The 15816-nt window shown below is 47.7% G+C and overlaps 1 protein-coding gene across 1 annotated transcript in view; it reads left to right on the top strand.

Annotated features, from left to right (window-relative positions):
- Window positions 1-15596, top strand: part of WNT6 (Wnt family member 6) — a 41150-nt gene extending 25554 nt beyond the window's left edge. The window contains exons 2-4 of the mRNA XM_063118675.1: window positions 5505-5725; window positions 11468-11769; window positions 15102-15596. Coding sequence (XP_062974745.1) covers window positions 5505-5725; window positions 11468-11769; window positions 15102-15563 — 985 coding nt within the window. The 3' untranslated portion in view covers window positions 15564-15596. The remainder of the gene's footprint in view (window positions 1-5504; window positions 5726-11467; window positions 11770-15101) is intronic.
- Window positions 15597-15816: the final 220 nt, after the last annotated feature.

Raw genomic sequence — 15816 nt, 5'->3', positions numbered from 1 at the left:
TTAAAAGCCATTAATGCAGTTGCTAAGCAAGCCTGCTTGGGAAAAAGAAATCCATAAGCAGGGTACCACAACTAAGATGGCCTGCTCTCCAGTTATCTTCCACCACACCTCAGATGATGTTCAAAGATTAACACGTTATTCAGGGACCTAGGCTTATGCCTACAACTCCCAGCAAACCTTGGGTGGGAGGGAAGATTTATCAGGCTGTGGCAGCCATCATCTGGAAGTGGCTCGACATCCTGGGCTTGAAAGGATAGCGCCTAGAGAGAGAAAAGAAACTAATTAATTTGTTTTAAAGGTACCTCACAGGCCTAGGACCGGCCTACCTCGCAGGGTTGTCATGAAGGTAAGAGAGGAAAAAAAAGAAAGAAATGAATTTAATTTGTTTTAAGGTTAACTCCCAGGCCTAGCACTTTAAGATGATTACCTCACAGACATATATCTTAGGTGGTCCAAACAAGATTTTTTTTTATTTATCAAATAAATTTTATAAACATAATTCATGGACCTGAGCAATGCTGGGCATATCAGCTAGTAATATATAAAGAGCACCTGCATTCCAAGTTTCCCTCCTCCTCCTTCATGATGTCTATTTTCTCCTCCTCTTTCCCACCAAGTATAAGCCTATGGAGTGTTCCATTTGAAAAGAATGTTGTCCTTTTACATTTGCCTAAAATCCCAAAGGAATGTGTTTCTAGCCCTCATGATTAGAGAAAATATTTTGGGAATAGTTGGGCAGACTGGGCAATTCAGTGCTTACGGAGTTGGACCTCAGTGCCCTGAATAGGTGAATGCCTCTCTCCATGGTGCTTGTTGCTGTTTATTCGTTCAGTTGCTTCCGACTCTTTGTGACTTCATGGACCAGCCCACGCCAGAGCTTTCTGTCAGCTGTCGCCACCCCCAGCTTCCCCAAGGTCAAGTCTGTCACCTCCAGAATATCATCCATCCATCTTGCCCTTGGTCGGCCCCTCTTCCTTTTGCCTTCCACTTTCCCTAGCATCAGCCTCTTCTCCAGGGTATCCTGTCTTCTCATTATGTGGCCAAAGTACTTCAGTTTTGCCTTTAATACCATTCCCTCAAGTGAGCAGTCTGGCTTTATTTCCTGGAGTATGGACTGGTTTGATCTTCTTCACCTTCTATCCCCCTACCTTTCATTGCCCCATGACCACTCTTCATCATTGCCATTTAGCATTGTCGTGCTTCACATTCTGTAAATATGCAATCCTTTATAATCAGCATGTGAGTTACATTAGATATTATGAGGATAGAATTTAGATGTCTTTGGTACAGAATTCAAGTTCTTTCCTTTTGTGTGCACAGATGTTATTCAGCCCTGTGTGTGTGCCACTATACCATCTATGGTTCTCCTCCTCCCACAAAGCAACTATCCAACGTATTTGCCTCTTTGTTCCTGGTGCCATTGCCTTGCAATGTGGTCTGTTGACATGCCACCTTCTGTTCTTTCAATGGGCTGAGCTTCAGCGGGATGACTCATTGTGCAGAAATATGAGAGGGATTTGTTATTGGTTTTTTAATTGTGATACCCTGGAGGCATCCATCCATCCATCCACCCCTGTCTCCTGGAAAGTAGCAAGTCTAAGGCTTTGTCCTTTGGGCACCTGTCACTCACCTCCCACATGGCCATTGTGATGGAGATGGGAGACCCACCTTGTTCATCTCAGTCTCTTACAGGAGAATGCTGCAGTAGAACTTCCAAGAGCCTACACAACTATTCTCCTAGCCCTTGCTATGAGTCATCAGGTGACTCTACCACTAGAATTAGTCCTGGATTAGCATCTCCCACCACCACCTAGTTCTACTCTTCCCAGACCTTCTTTCCCTGTGTGCTGTCCCTTCTGTGCACATCCTTTTGATTTGCTGAAATTGAGATTGGCACTTGAGATCATGGTAGACGAGAAGATAAACAAACATCATTCAGTAGCAGAGCTCTTAGAACAGGTTCACACATTATCTTGGGTAACTTTTTTCTACTCCTGAGAGTAATGTAATATGTGAGTTTATCACAGACCTCAACTACAGAAACTTGTGTGATCTCTGATTAACTTTACGGAATTCTAGGAACTTCTTTGTGAGCTAGCGGTAGTTGGTGAGATTTGGAGTTGGTGGGGACAATTTCTTTCTTTTGCTTGGGCATAACATGCATCAATGGAGCAGCTGTAGTGGTGCATGAATACAACAGACATGTACAGTTTTCTTATCCACACTTTTGGATAACTGTCATATGCCAAACAAAAGTCCTTCCCTGACACTTTCCTCTGCAATATATATATTTAAAAGCATTAATCTCTTCTAGCAAATGACATCTGATACAGCCACCTCTTGCCTCATTATCACTGACACTTATACCTTGTTTACTTACATTTCTTTTTGGTAAATAAACTTAGGCACCTTGAGGCCAAGGTATAACATATCTTTGGGATTGTCAAATCCCTAAAAAGATGAAGAAGGGATATCCCCTTATATTAAAGATCCAAAGCTAGTAATCTGGTTGGACACTGGGGTAAACAGGATGCTGGACTACATGACGATGTGGTCTGATCCTCAAGATCGTACAAAGTTGACAGGAAAGAATACAGACAGAAAGCAGCTCATACCTTTGTCATAATGAATGGACATGTAGATAGGAATGGTAGGAAGCGCAGTCCTGCTGCATGGACTCATGGAAACTCACAAGTGGAGACATGGCTCCAGAAGCACGGTAGTGCACATGGACTCTTGAACTCCCTCTCTGTGTGGGATTCACTGCTGGGCTGAGCAGTTGCTGGGAATCCCCTGGCTCAGCCTCTGTAGAGATTCATCTGATTAGTTTTGATTCTTCCCAGACTTGCTGGGATTGGTGGAAGAAGAGCTCTCGTTGCCTGTAGCTTTCCTTGCCAGGCAGTAAGGAGCCATTCTGTACCCAATCACTCAACACGATAGGCAGAGATCAAAGTGGGGAAATCCCTTGCAGATCATGACCCATTTACTCCACCCCCGGCATCAGAATAGGGTGGCTGCCATCAGGATTTTAAGGGATGCCATGCTGCCGTTTCCCTTGAAACCATAATAATACGAATACTAACCTGCTAGGAATAGGTAGCGTCAGATATCACAATCTGAAGCCACCTTTCACCAGATAGGAAAAGGACAGTAACAGAGCAGCAAGCACGACAGATCTGTGTTCTTATATGAAAGATCTGTGCTTTCCTGGGTATTGCTTCATCTTCTCCCAACCCATAGTCTTGTCAGATATTTAAAATGTGTTGGCAAAATGTGCAACGTACTGACAGAGGTTGGAATGGCAGAGCAAAAAAGTTGCACAGGTCTCTGAAGGGCAATCATTGTGATGGGAGCAGAAGTTTAGGGGATGGGAATCTTGTGAGGGACCAGGAAGCAAGCATTCCCCTCTCCCTGAGCACAGGAAGCCTTACCAAAACCCCTCTCTGCCCTTTGAAATTTAGCAGACACTACTGGCATATTTTCAAGCCATTTTTTCCATGACCATGAAGGCAAAAAACTGCTCCTTTTGGTAATGAAAGTTGTGACTGTCTGGATGCTGCACGCAATCCCATATTCTACTGCTTTGATAGGGAGGATCCCACATCATGTGTGGCGTGAGATAGCTTTGTAAGTTCCACTTTGGATATTAGGGTGAGGAGACGCAGGCTGGAACTACTCTTTCAAAAATGTGTTGATGACCAGACATATCCCTTAATCCAGTCACTGAAGGGTAAACCTCCTGCACTGAGAATCATCTGGAAACCAGGGAGGAAAGCTGGCATAGGCCCAGAGCTTGTTTACTGGCCTTTATCATGCTCCAAGGTCATTCAGCAATTCTCTCATAAAGTAGCTTCCCCTGCTTTCATGCTCTGCATCGAGCTGTCCTTACATCAGAATTATAGAGAGGCAATATTCCTAGAATGCACTGTGTTCCATTGAAGTGCTTATGCCAACTTTCCCCAACCTGGTGCCCTCCAGATGTGGATTACAAGGATTGGCTGGGGGATCATGGGAATTGTAGTCCAACACATCTGGAAGGCACCAGGTTGGAGAAGGTTGGCAGTGCTTAGGAACCATTCTACATAGAATAAGGTAATTCTGAGATAGAACAGTTCTCAAGATGTACCACTTCAGACTGCAGATGTAGAGATCATATTTTTGAATGCTCCTGCACATTAAAAAAAATCCCCTACTTAAAGAAAAGACAATTGTCAAGGGGAAAGGGTTTGGTATAAACTCCTCTCCTTAAGGAGTTTACTTGCAAGGAATTTAAAAAACACAGAATTCAAAAATATGACCCCTCCACTTATAGTCTGAAGTACGGCCCACACCAGGCCCAGTCTACACAGAGTCTTCGGGGCACCTGGAGTGCACCTGCAGTGCGCCCCGAAATCGATGATGTAGACAGTACCTTAAGCGTTCCAAGAAGAGGAGGAGGAGGAGGCCCCGCATCACCCCTCGCGGGGACGGGGTGAAGAGTTGCCGGGCCTGGTGGCTTCGCCGGGGAATCGGCTGCGTCCTTGGTGCCGCCCACCTGCCCGCCGGCCTCCTGTTGCTGGCGAAAGAGCCACCCGGGCCCACCCGGGTCGGAGAGCTCGGCGGAAGAAGCCGCCACCGGCTTCTTCCGCCGAGCTCTATGACCCGGGTGGCTCTTTCGCCAGCAACAGGAGGCCGGCGGGCAGGTGGGTGGTGCCAAGGACGCAGCCGATTCCCCTGCGAAGCCACCAGGCCCGGCAACTCTTCACCCCGTCCCCGCGAGGGGCGATGCGGGGCCTCCTCCTCCTCCTCCTCCTCCTCCTCCTCCTCCGCCTCTCCTTGGAACGCTTAAAGTACTGTCTACATCATCGATTTTGGGGCGCACTGCAGGCGCCCCGAAGACTCTGTGTAGATTTGCCCCCATCTGTGAAATGTGTAGAATGTCTCTAAGAACACCTTCCCACCAACATGCGGGGATGGCAGGGCAGGGCAGAAAAACGCACAACTTGTATCAGAGCATTCAGATGGCTGTGCTAAAATCCCAGCTAAAAGTCAACTTGTGCTGTTGAGGAAGCAGCAGCTAGGAAAAAGAAAAGATAAATTGCCAGTTCTGTGTACCAGACGCTGTTCAGTGGGCCAGATAATTCTGTGTAAAGCAGATGCCATTTCATTGGCCCAAAAGAGTGCAAAGCAAGAAGGAACTTCAGTATGACTCAGCTTAGCAATTCTTCTTCTTCTTATGCTGGGAACAAACCACAGGGGATGTCTGTCAACGAATAAGTATTCACGGGGAATCATGTTGGCTTCTGTCTCAGTCAAACAAGTGCACTTTGGTCCTACATAGCATAGCAGTTCTTGCTTCTGGGAATTCCCTGGCCTAGACCAGCTAGGTATATGGGTTCATTGGATGATCTCATCATTAACATCTCCGATAGCCCCAGGGATATATGTGGAGCAATGCTTACTTGAATCCTAACATTTTCCATGCAACTAGAGTATTTTCTTGTCTTTTTCTCCAACCTCTCCAGGGCAGTGGGCAGCCCATTGGTCATGGATCCCAATAGCATCTGCCGGAAGACCAAGCGGCTTGCTGGGAAACAGGCAGAGCTGTGTCAGACGGAGCCTGAGATTGTACAGGAGGTGGCCAAGGGTGCCAGACTGGGTGTGCGTGAGTGCCAGTACCAATTCCGCTTCCGTCGTTGGAACTGCACCAGCCACAGCAAATATTTTGGCAAGATCCTACAGCAGGGTGAGCTGGTCAGCAGTCTCTGTTTCTTGGGGATGTGACTTACCTTCTGGGGTTCTCCCATAGAGAGTAGAGGGGAGACAAGCATCAGAGAGGACACCATGTATTGTGGAGAAGGGCTCTAGAAATGGCAGTGGGGAAGGAGGACTTACTCTCTATGGAGATTATCTCACTCCTTATGAGGTGGGAGGGGAACAAGAAGTTTCCAACTGGAAGAGATTTGCAATGGCAAGACTCTCCCCCAATTATCTCAAAGTCAAAGCAGTTTGTGTATGAAAAGTATTTGTAAATCAAATCCTTGGTACATGTTTTGAGCTAGGCTGTGGCATAACTGTAACATTGTTTTTGAACCTTGTGGGGAAACCCAGCTTTATTTAGTATCCAAGAAACTATAAAACTGAAGTTTTATAGTGTTCCTGAGCTGAAATACACCTATAAAGTCAAGCAGTTTTTCCTGAGCTGAGGAAATGAATATTTTCATAAATGCTCATTTGGATAAAAGCATAGTGGAATGTCATAGATAAAGTCATAAAAAAATGTGCAGTGCATGTTCCCCCCCAAAACAAACAAACAAACATTATAACGATGCATATATTTTCCCCAGGGTTGTTTGTAGCATGCAGTGCCATCTTACTAAAACCCTCTTTATGTATACCCTTTGATTTGTCTATGTATATGGTATAACCCATATTTCTGAGTTACGTTACTTTGCACTCAAGCTGGAAACGCTCAGAGCCACTTCACACATTATACTTTCTCAAAAAAATGTACACAGAAAACACCTCTAGCGGTGATGTAGCATGAATCCTGCACGTAGATTTCGCATGTGATTGATGACTGCACATACATGTGCATTTCATACTCCAGGCCTGGAATGTACATAGCTGTGCAACTGTCACACGTGATGATATACATGTGGGCTTCAGCTCATGTGCTGCATAGAAATGCTTTCCATAGAAGAAAGACATATTGTGTGAAGAAGACTTTATATTAGGGGTGGGGAACATATGGCCTTCCAGATGTTGGACTGCAAGTCCCATCAGCCTTTACCAACATCGTGATGCAGTTCAACATCTAGAAAGCTATACTTTCCCCATCTCTGTGTTATACGCCCAAACCCCATGACTAGCTGAATTAGATCAAGTCTAAGGAAAAGACCTATCCTGTTTTTGAGGGCTGCAACATTTAGTTGATTAATTGATCAATTGAAAAGATTCCTCCAGGCAGATTTAAAAAACCAAAACAAATTGCAATTATTTTAATTGGAATTACTTACCAAAAACACAGTAGCACTCTTAGAAACATTCTCCTTTCTCTCAATCAAAGGAAGGAACGGCTGTTTTAAAATGATGCCTGTTGTGACATGTGCATGGATGATCTAAAAACAAAACAAATGTTCATTTCCCCTTCCAGTTGTTGTTTTATGCAGATTCAGACTTATGCAACTTTACATGATTAATCAATCAATGACTCAATCAAGACTTGTAGTCAACTAATCATAATTGACTAGGTTTTCTTTAATCCAGTGACAGCCCTTAAAAAGCCAAAAACCAAATGGAATTGGATGTTGCCTTTCCTTTTGTTTCCATGAAACCCAGGCAGAAGAGCGAACAAATGGCTCTGTCCTGCTCAGCTCTTCAGTGTGTTGTGGCTGGATGCAACAGCCATTATGGTGTAATGGCTAGAGTGTTGAACTAGGATTGGGAACTCTTGGGTTCAAATCCCAGCTTCACCATGAAGCTCACTGGGTGCCCTTGGGCCAGTCACTTTCTGCTAGCCTAATCTACCTTCCAGGGTTGTTGTAAAAAATAAATATGGGAGGAGGAGGCAGAAATCCATGTACTCCACCTTGAAATCCATGCAGGAAAAGGCTGGATATTAATGTAATAATAATAATAATAATAATAATAATAATAATGATGATGATGATGATGATGATGATGAAACTGAGACTGTAGACCTGAGAAAATGAAAAGATTCAAGTACCTGCATGTGGTAGAGCTAGGTAGGATCTACGCTACTGCTTTAAAGTGCTTTATAACAATTTTGACAACTGTTGGGGCCCAGGACACACTCTATGTACAGTTGTCAAAACTGTTTTAAAGCACCTTAAAGCGCTTTAAAGCAGTAGTGTAGATCCAGCCCTGGTGCAGCTCAACCTAATGCTGGTATAATGTCTGGGAGGGGCAACGTAAAGGGTACTGATCATGATGGAGGAGCTGGGCATGAAGGGAATTGTTGCTCTTTGCTTGGCCCTGCCTTACAACCCCTTCAGTGATCAGCAGCACCTTTTCTGAGAGCTAAGAGGAGTGATATACCTTCCTAAGGGATTTGCTTTGTTTTCCCCCATAAGGCAGGGAGGTAACATTACATTAGTGTGTGTGAGGTGCAGGAATCGCTTGGTCCTTGGGAAGCACAGGTTATTGCTACAGGCCGAATGTTTACTGCTGTGACATGTCTCCCTGTCCTTGTAATGAAGCAATTATGGATGCTCCCAGACAACACAGCAGCTTTTAATAAAGCCCAAGAATGTATCCATGTCTGGGAGTGATTTACTGCCCCCTCCCCATAGACTGTGCTCCTACATGTCCTTCTAGCTTCCTCCAGGCTTCCGAGCAACCTGACAGAGTAGGGCTGGCAATAAATAACACACACCCCAGGAAGCCCCCTTGCCATAACACTGTATGGTTCTCTCCCCCCACCAACTCAGTTGTGCCCCAAACAGAAGGGGGCAGGCAGGTCAAAAGGACAGGGAACACCTCCTCCATTGCACTAGTGCCAGCTATGGGCTCACTGTGGGTACAGCTAACACTGTCAGGCATTTAAAGGCCAAATTTTCATATAGAGAAAAAGAGCCGTTTTGCATGTGAGGAAAATTCCCCTTGAAGTTTTGGACACCAACCTGAAGGAGGCCAATGTTAAAACGTCTACTAAAATGCAACACACACACACACACAGAGCTTCTCACATTTCCACTGCGGTCACATGAATTCTAGAATAGCAACAAAAGTGACTGACAGTATTTTCCAGTAGACCTACAGCTCAACACAACTTTGGAGAACAGGTCCAGAGGGCAAGGCAGGTGGAAGCATGGTAGGCTCTCTCCCTTATCAGTCATCTCAGCAATAATAACAATTCCATGAGAGGAGTGAAACCCAGGAAGCCACTGCACTGGGTGTACCAGCCTTCCCCAACCTAGTGCCCTCTGGATGTTTTGGACTACAAATCATAGCATTCCTGACCATTGGCCATGTTGGCTAAGGCTGATAGGTGTTTAAGCCTGGAGAGCAACAGGTTGGGGAAGGCTGGTGTGTACTGCTTTGTTCTGGGCCATTAATAGGTTGATGGTTGAGAGGATGGGTGAGCAAGTAGGCTAGCAGTGGCAGAGAGGATGGGGGCATTTGTAGAATTTGGTGTATGCTGGGAGGAGGGTGGCTGGAAAGGAGTTACAAGGACACTCTAGGGAAAGGTGGCATTTTGGTATCCCACTAGACATGCTGCCCACACTGCCCCTCTCCTCTCCTCACATCCTCTGCCTGTGCCCCTCTCTTCTCGCTCCCCCCCAACCTCACTCTAACCTCTTTTTCTCCAGTCCTCACCTCCGCCATCTTCTTCCTCACTCTCCCCACCACCTTCTTCCCTCTATGCCAGCATAGAGGGTTCCTTCCTTAAAGAAAGGCATTCTGGGTGAGATGGCGGGGAAACTGCCAGGGCCACAGCAGCACAAGTGATCTTCACAGGCTCACCCAGAATGCCTTGCTTTAAGGAAGGACCCCCTTGAAATGTGGCATTTGCGCCTGGCCAGCTCTCCAGAGAGCCCGCCAGATTGATCGCTTGCTCTGGGACAACCCTCAAAGCAACAGATTGGGCGGGCATGTGGATTCCCTGGGTGGCATGGATTGGGAAAAGCCGGGGCACTGCTGCCATCATAGGGGGATCGGTTTGCCCCCCCCCCAGAATTTGGCACCCAAGGTGGTCGACCTGTTGCCCCCTCCCCCAAGAAACGGCCCTGTGCCAGGCGATACTAAGAGGAACATCAGAAGGACTTCAGGGCAATGCATCAGCCGCATAGAAGAGCCCCTGCAGCGCAGGGAAAGAAGACCCGTCTGCTTTGCCTAGTCTCCTTCCTCTGGGATCAACCCGGCAGCCGCGGCTTGCAGCAGGGGGACTGCTGGCAACGTTAGGAAGGGAAGGCGGGTGGGCGGGAGAGACGGAGCTCCCGGCGGGTGCGGCGCCTGGTGCCGGAGCAAGCAGAGAGACGGGGAGAGGAGAATCCCCCTTTGGCTGTGGCAGGTCCCGGCATGGCGAGGGATGCCTGGAACTCGTGTCCCGCGGCGGAGGGGCAACTGGCGCCCCGCCGCAAAGAAGATTCCAGGTTATTGGGATGGAGGACTCGTGTGTGCGTGCGCGCGCGCGCGTCGTTTCTCCAACCTGGCGTTACCCTCCCGGTTGCTGCTGGACTTGGGAGGCTGCAGGCAATAGGCCGATATTGGCGTTGTGGGTTCATCGCTGTGCTGCGTGTTTCCAAGCAGCTCTCGGGGCGCGATCCTCGTGCGCCGCAGCTTCCTCCTGCCTGCTTCATGGGGCGTTGCGCAGGAGAAGTTCTCCGCGCAACGTGCTCCGTGAGGCCGGTGATCTGTCCGGCGTCTCCCGCCCTGCTGCTGCACCCTAAACCCTGATGCCTGGATTCAACCTCCATTCCCAAGTGATCGCTAATTAAGTCGCGGTGCGTCCCGTCTCGTCAGCCGGCATGGGAAGTCCCCAGTAGAGCTAAAGCGTCAATACTCTCTTCTTGGAAAGAGGCTCTACTGATTTCTACGGGCCTTACCCGCAAGTAGGTGTGTAGAGCCCCATCAGACTTCTACAAATGAGCAGAGCTCCAACGGGACTTCCAGTTGACCAGTTCACAGAGGAGGGGCCAAGAGTTATTTATTTATATATCTGACCTTTGCTTCTTCAAAGGAACCTAAGGCGATCCTCCTCCTCACCATTTTATCCTCACAACAACCCTGTGAGGTAGGTTAGAACCCAGATCTTGCAAGTCCCAGCCCATCACTCTACCCATTACACCACATTGGCTCTACTGAACTGGGAAGTAGTTTAGTTACAAGTACTTTAGCTCTACTGAACTGCGTTTCCTCCACCCCTGCCCAACTTTTAAAATCTGTTTATTAGGTGTTTTTTTTTAAATAAGCAGGAGGACTCCTTTATAACTCTTATCAGCAGAGGACAGGCAGGAATTGAATAGGTGCACACCACGTGGTAATATAGTACAGCACAGGTGTTGAACCTCAGCCCAGGGCATGCAGTAGTCTGACCCTCCAGGGCTCCCCAAATGGCCATTCCCCCTCCTCATGTCTCCAGGTGGTTCTTCCCACCTACCCACCCCAGCTTTTGCTCACTTTTTCCTCCATTCTAAAAGACTGAAATGCCTCCCCTAAGGCTTAGTTACTGGCAGTAAGTCATTTAAACTAAAATATGCTGGTATATTGGCCCACCCCTTTTGCCTTGCCCACCCACTGGAATGTGGGTCCCGAGAACTACTCCCAAATTGAATATGGCCCTCCCACTGAAAGTAGGGGAGATGTTCATTGGTTGAATTTCTGCCACTCATGCATTTGTAAAAGGCTAATCCGAGGCCTTGGCATGGCCTGCTTGTACCTCTTGTCAAATTTGACCATGCTGGTTGTTTCCAACTCTGACTCTGATGTGCACTCTCTCTCTTTCTCTCAATATCCTACACAGATATCAGGGAGACAGCGTTTGTCTATGCCATCACGGCGGCTGGTGTGAGCCACGCAGTTACCCAGGCCTGCAGCATGGGCGAGCTGTTGCAGTGCGGATGTGAAGCAACTCGGAGCCGGGCACCTCCTCTGCCCCCTGCCATTACAGGGTCAGAGAGCTCTGCTTGGGAGTGGGGTGGCTGCGGGGATGATGTTGACTTTGGCTATGAGAAATCCCGACAGTTCATGGACGCTAAGCGCAAGCGTGGCAAGAGCGACATTCGAACCCTGATCGACCTGCACAACAATGAAGCAGGGCGCCTGGTATGTGCCACCTCCCTCCTTGTTATGTATCGGGAATCCTTTCTCCAGGGGGAAATCCTGCCTCCTTCCTTGTGGGTAAACCATGTGTATTCCTTTAGGTTGCCTGGACAGGGCCTGCTCAGACTTCCTTCATTGTACCCTGCATCCACTCTATTCACAACAGTGGGCTGGTTTGCACAATCATGGCAATTCACTGTGGCGTATGCAGGTGGCCATTTTGAATACTCAACCCTCGGGAGGGAGTTGCCCGAACCCAGGCAACAACCCTCGAATAACACTTAAACAAGCCATTTGAAGGTTGTCTAACCCTCAAACAAATGCTGCCTTGGTTCGCCAAACATGAAAAGCCACAGCAAGCTGGGTGCCTGTGGGCACCTGGCATGACACAACAGCCCCTGCAGCTAAATTAAGGCAGGATCTACACTACTGCTTTAAAATAGTTTATAACAGAAGTGATAACTGTTGGGTCCCAGGACACACTCCATGTACAGTTTTTAAGCCGTTGGGCTGTCATGTTGTGCAAACCTGGTCAGTGTCTGATTTCCAGACAACTTCCCATACAGCACCATGTACATTGATGGTGCTATATAAATAAATAATAATAATAATAATAATAATTCAAGGTCACCTCCCCAGCTTCATGCGGCTGGAGTCCTGATCCCTAAGCACCTCTAGGGCGGAGCACCTATGCATGTGGCCATGTTCAATTCTATATAGTAAAGGGGCAGAGTATGTAGTATGGCCATGCAACTTATGCTTCCCTCTGTGCATCCTTTTGCTTGTAGACCCCATCTCTACTGCTGCCACATGATGTGCTAACCGTGTGCACACACACACACTCACACACTCACACATTTTGTTTTCTTAAATGCTAATGTGTAAACAAGCAGATAAAACCAGATGGGAGAACAAAAGTGCAGGGGCAATTGATGGCAAAACAGGGCAGAGGTCTCAGTACCAGGCATTTGGTCACCCCAACAAGGGCCAGTCCAAGACATTTTGTTGGATCTTCCTTCAACACTGGAAAGCGACAGAATCTTCCACTACGCCCGAGGGCAATGGGCTCACTTTGGCGGCATGTGGCACATACAGCTCCGTCTCATAGAATCATAGCATGGTTGAGTTGGAAGGGGCCTAAAAGGCCATCAAGTCCAACTCCCTGCTCAATGCAGGAATTCAGTACTTTGCGCTTGCTCCCTGTTCCTCTAGCATCTGAGGTGGCTGCCTCGTTCTGCCTAATGGCAGGGCTGGCCCTGATCCCAACCCTACCTTATCGGGTCTCTTCTCCATGATGCAGACAGCCAGATAACCAACGCCCCCTGCCTCCCAATGCCATGCTTGCCATATAATTCTTTGGCTTGCTGTGGCTTGGGACACAGATGTCAGGAGGTGGAGGGATGCTTTCCCGCCAGAGCATTTCTACCCATCTATACAACAAAATCCCATGCATTAGAGTACCAACTGATCTTCAACAGCATCCGGCCCCACCCTCACTCCAAATTACCAGATAAGCTCTCCTTTCACACCGTCACCCCTGCTTGCAGCTGTAGTTCCTCATCTTTATTTCGCCATCATTTTTAATGACTCAAAAATTCTGGAGGAGGATGAAGTGTCATACCCAACCCCGCTGGCCTCTTGTCTTGCCCCACTTGTTTACTTCTAACTTCATTATTCACCCTTGGATGCCCCATAACCAGAGCATATTCCTTTGATAGGCTAGTAGGCACCTTTTCCAGCTTGCTTGCATTGCCTGTCACCTGAATTCCCCTCTGTGATCTTCAAGTATCCTCTCTCTCCTGCCTCTGTCTGTCTTTTCCACCCCCACAGTCAGTTCTGGGGCTTGTCCTGGATCACCACCAAAAGCCTTTTAACTGGCAGAACAGGGAGATCCCATGATCCCCAACAGAACCATCGCTTGCATTTCATCGATAGATAGTAGTAGATAAGTAAATAGGGCCAGAGGGGACTGTAAGTGTATGAACAAATACATAGAACAGACAAACCAATGTGCTTACATGCATAGAGTGAGCGTTCATGTGGTGCAGCAGCTAAGAGGGCCTGGATAAACTCTCACCCTGAGCAACAAACCCTCTAGGTGGATTTAGGCAAGTGACATTTCTGCCCACCTCCTGTAATATGGGGATAATAATACTGGCTTACATTACAGGATTGTTGAAAGCATTCCTAATATAATATTTGTGAAGCATTTTCCCCCAACCTGGTTCCCTTCAGATGTTTTAGACTGCAACTTCCAGTGTTCTTGACCATTAGCCAGGCTGGTGGGTGTTGAAGTCCAAAACTTCTGGGGAAGGCTGCCCTAGTCTTGTATAAATACTAAATGCTATTGTTGCGCATATTCACCCATTTATGATCAGTAAGGACAGCACATTAATGGCAAGGTAAATCCAGAAGAGATTAACCCAAAGAGATGGGGGATGTGATTTCTCTGAGACATGATCTCCTTGATCATCTGGCTTCTGAAACATGATGTGATTGACATTCCCACCCCCTTTGGGCAGTGGGGATAGGGGTGGCCAACTTCGTTATTCTCAGGGAGTACTACATTCCCCAAACACTGGTCTTGAGGGCTAGACCAGTCTGACTCTCACAGATGGTCTGGCTGGCATCACCCACTGAGGCTTCCAAATATGGAACACATGGGAATGGACAGCTGAACTTTGGGAGCTCAGAAGGCTGAGGAACAAGTGTGTTTCCAGAAAGATCTCCTAAAGAAGTGGCCCTTTTCTTTTCCAGAACACACATGAGGGAGCAATACAATAATGAGTGTAAGACATATTAATGGAAAGTCACTGATGGTTTTTCTTACAAGTGGAACTTGTTAATCTGGTGAGCATTTAAAAAAAAATTACATCATGATTAAAATTTGGCAGGGCCAACTGAAATTGCTCTGCGGGCTGGAGCTGGCTTGTAGGGCTGCCAGTTGGCCATCCTGGTCTCAGGCAATCATTGCCATATGTTTTAGTAGGCAATCTGTTAGAGGATGTTTCTTTAGGAACCTCCTTGGCCTTTGGGACCTATTGTCCCCCAACAGCTGTAAGTGTTAGCAACCCCAAGGCTCTGTGCTGCTCTTATATCAGTGCTATTAGTGGTAATAAACATAGAGAATCCTGTCACATTTCGGAGCAGAATGCATCCAAACCCTTCCGCTTGTAGGCTCAGAATGAGCTTACTGTCACCCCGTTCTCGCTTCCAGTCTAGGGCGATCAGCCGTGGTGAGAGCAGGCGCTTTTGTTTGTTGCTATTCTTACCATTACTGAATATTGTTGCAAGATGGGGTTTCCTCCAGTAGTTCCCCCTTTTTCTTTTTCCAGGCAGTGAAGAACCACATGCGGACAGAGTGCAAGTGCCATGGGCTTTCCGGTTCCTGTGCCTTACGCACCTGCTGGAAGAAGATGCCCCCTTTCCGGGAGGTGGGCGACCGCCTGCTTGAACGCTTTAACGGGGCTTTTAAAGTGATGGGTGGCAACGATGGCAAAACGCTCATCCCCGTGGGACGGAACATCAAGCCACCGGACCGGCAGGACCTCATCTACTCCGCTGACTCACCTGACTTCTGCGTTGCTAACCGCAAGACGGGTTCTCTGGGCACGCGTGGGCGAGTGTGTAACAGCACCGCCATGGACGTGAGTGGCTGTGACCTGCTCTGCTGTGGGCGTGGTCACCGTGATGAGACTCTCCTCCTGGAAGAGAATTGCCTTTGCCGCTTCCATTGGTGCTGCGTGGTGCAGTGTCGGAAGTGCACGGTGCGCAAAGAGCTCAGCCTGTGCATTTGAGTGGGTACGGAAAGGACGTTGGATGGGGAAGGCACCAAGCGCAAGGATAGTGAATGTGCCTCATGTGCCACAGAATCCATGGACAGGGAACTTAATCTAGCTGTTATGGGAATCTAATCAATCTCTCATGGGTAGATAACATTGATCTAATCTGGAGTCACTGAGTAGCCTACCAGATCTCAGTTCTGGGCCACCTTGGATTCTCAGAGCATGGATTGTTTCCAAATCCTTGGTGTCCAGCACAGTTCCCAGC

This window comes from Elgaria multicarinata, chromosome 2, assembly GCF_023053635.1.
Source record: "Elgaria multicarinata webbii isolate HBS135686 ecotype San Diego chromosome 2, rElgMul1.1.pri, whole genome shotgun sequence".
Lineage (NCBI taxonomy): Eukaryota > Metazoa > Chordata > Lepidosauria > Squamata > Anguidae > Elgaria > Elgaria multicarinata.
Note: the sequence above shows the minus strand (reverse complement) of the source record. Positions and strands in the feature narration are given on the sequence as shown.